Source organism: Eimeria maxima, genomic scaffold (assembly GCF_000499605.1).
Source record: "Eimeria maxima Weybridge genomic scaffold, Emw_scaff1385, whole genome shotgun sequence".
NCBI lineage: Eukaryota > Apicomplexa > Conoidasida > Eucoccidiorida > Eimeriidae > Eimeria > Eimeria maxima.
The window spans coordinates 1-2,007 of NW_013564357.1; the positions used below are offsets into that span (position 1 = coordinate 1).

The following is a 2,007-nucleotide window of genomic DNA, read 5'->3' on the forward strand; positions in this document are numbered from 1 at the left end:
TATATATATATATATATACCTACCTACCTACCTATCTAGTTAGCTAGCTAGCTAGGTAGCTAGGTAGGTAGGTAGCTAGCTGGGGGGCTGCTGCTAGTGCACTGTGTAGGGTGCATAAGAGAGATAATGCTGCTGTTTGCTCTGCATAACGTACCATCGTCAATAACTGCTGCTGCTGCTGCTGCTGCTGTGTTTGCTGCTGGTGCTGCACAGACCTTAGCGCAGCTAAGGAGAAGAAGGGAGAGGCGACCACTGCAGCGGCTACGGCTGCAGCAGCGAAGGCTGCATGCATCTGTTGGCCGTCCTTTTGATGGTACGTTAAGGAAACATAATTGCATGCATGCATGCATGCATGCGGGTGCATGCATGTCCGTGCATACATACATGCATGCATGCAATTTAATTGTCTCCTATATAACAGGTAGAGGAAAGGACAGACACACAGATGCCCGCTGCTGTTGCTGCAGTTGCTGCTGTTACTGCTGCAGTTGTTGCAATCCGTAAGGAGCGTTTGCTGCTGTTGTTGCTGCTGCAGGAGGAGCATCTTATAATGCAGCAGAAGACACAACAACACCTAGCACAGGAGATACAGCTGCCACCACCAGCAGCAGCGACAGCAGCAGCAGCAGCAGCGGCAGCAGCACGAGCAGGATGACAGACAGACCCACGGATAGTGTATATAGACGTCGCATGCATGGGCCTCATGAGGGGGCCCCTCCTACATCAGATTCATCATCAGGGGCCCATGGTGCCCCCGCTGAGGGTATGCGTAGTAGTAGTGTTGGGGGCCCCACTCCTACCTCCTCTCGGGGGGCCCCCTCATCCTCTCGGGAGAGGGGCCCCTCTTCTATAAGGAGGCCTCCTCCTTATTGGCAGAGGGCCCTATACCAAGGAGTGGCGATGTTCTTTCTTACTGCAATTCCTTCATGGAACCCTAACCCTGAACTTCTTCTTGATTATGAAGAGGAAGAGGCAGAAGAAGAAGAAAGAAGAGGAGGAGGAGCAGCAGCAGTAGCAGCAGAAGGAGGAAGAGGAGGAGAAGAACAAAGGTTGTTAGATGATATGCAACAGTTGCAGCAGTGAGATATGCTACTGCAGAAGCAACAGCAGCAGCAGAAGCAGCAGCAGCAGCAGAAGCAGAAGCAGCAGCAGAAGCAGCAGCAGCAAAAGGAGATGCAGCAGCTGCTGCAGCAGTAACTGCAGCAGCTGCAGCAGTAGATGAAGCAGCAGTAGCCCAGCAGCAGAAGAAGTTGCTGGCGCGGCACCAGCAGCAGCCCCAGCAGAAGTAGCTGCAGGCGCTGCAGCAGGCGCAGCAGCAGGAGCAGCAGCTGGAGTATCAGCAGCAGGAATATTTGCAGGCGCTGCAGCAGCAGGAACAGCCGCTGGAGTAGCAGCAGCAGCAATAGCTGCAGGTGCTGCAGCAGCACTAGCTGCAGCAGCAGAAGTACCTGCAACAGCAGGCGCAGCAGCAGCAGCAGCAGCAGAATTGTTGATATGTTTCTTATTATATCATAGAAGCCTTGTGGCTTTCAGGCATATTTTTTGCAGTTTTTTCTTTTGTCTTTCCTTATTAAGGCATTTACTTATAAAGGATATTATTAACTATTACTATATTAATAATACCTTTATTTATAATACCTTAATAAGGCAAAAAAAATAAAAAAAGTATTAAAAATAATACCTTTATTAATTATGCCTTTTATCTTCTTTCTCTTATGAATTGGCTCCCTTAGGAGGTCCTGTGGTGTACGTACACCTGAAGAGCTTTGGTGTCCAGACACTTGAAAGGCCTCTCGCTGCATGCATGCATGCAGCAGAAGCCTTTCAGCAGCGCAGCGGCGTGCATGCGCGCGCCCTTGCGCTGCTGGTGCTGTGTATGCATGCATGCATGCATAGAGCAGCAGCTGTACACCATTTTGGGGTGTACGTACACCTGAATAAGTAGCCTTTTTAATCGTATTTATAATGAAGGCGAATGCAAAACAGGCAGAGAAATGGCGTCTATAT

At 49.9% G+C, this 2,007-nt stretch overlaps 1 protein-coding gene across 1 annotated transcript; it reads left to right on the forward strand.

Moving 5' to 3' along the window:
- Positions 1-213: 213 nt before the first annotated feature.
- EMWEY_00052110 (hypothetical protein) lies at positions 214-1,083 on the forward strand (the record flags this gene model as incomplete). Its single annotated transcript, XM_013479798.1, has 2 exons — positions 214-313; positions 536-1,083. Coding segments are annotated over 2 exons (648 nt in total), but the record flags the coding sequence as incomplete, so codon positions are not given.
- Between the last annotated feature and the right edge of the window lie 924 nt (positions 1,084-2,007).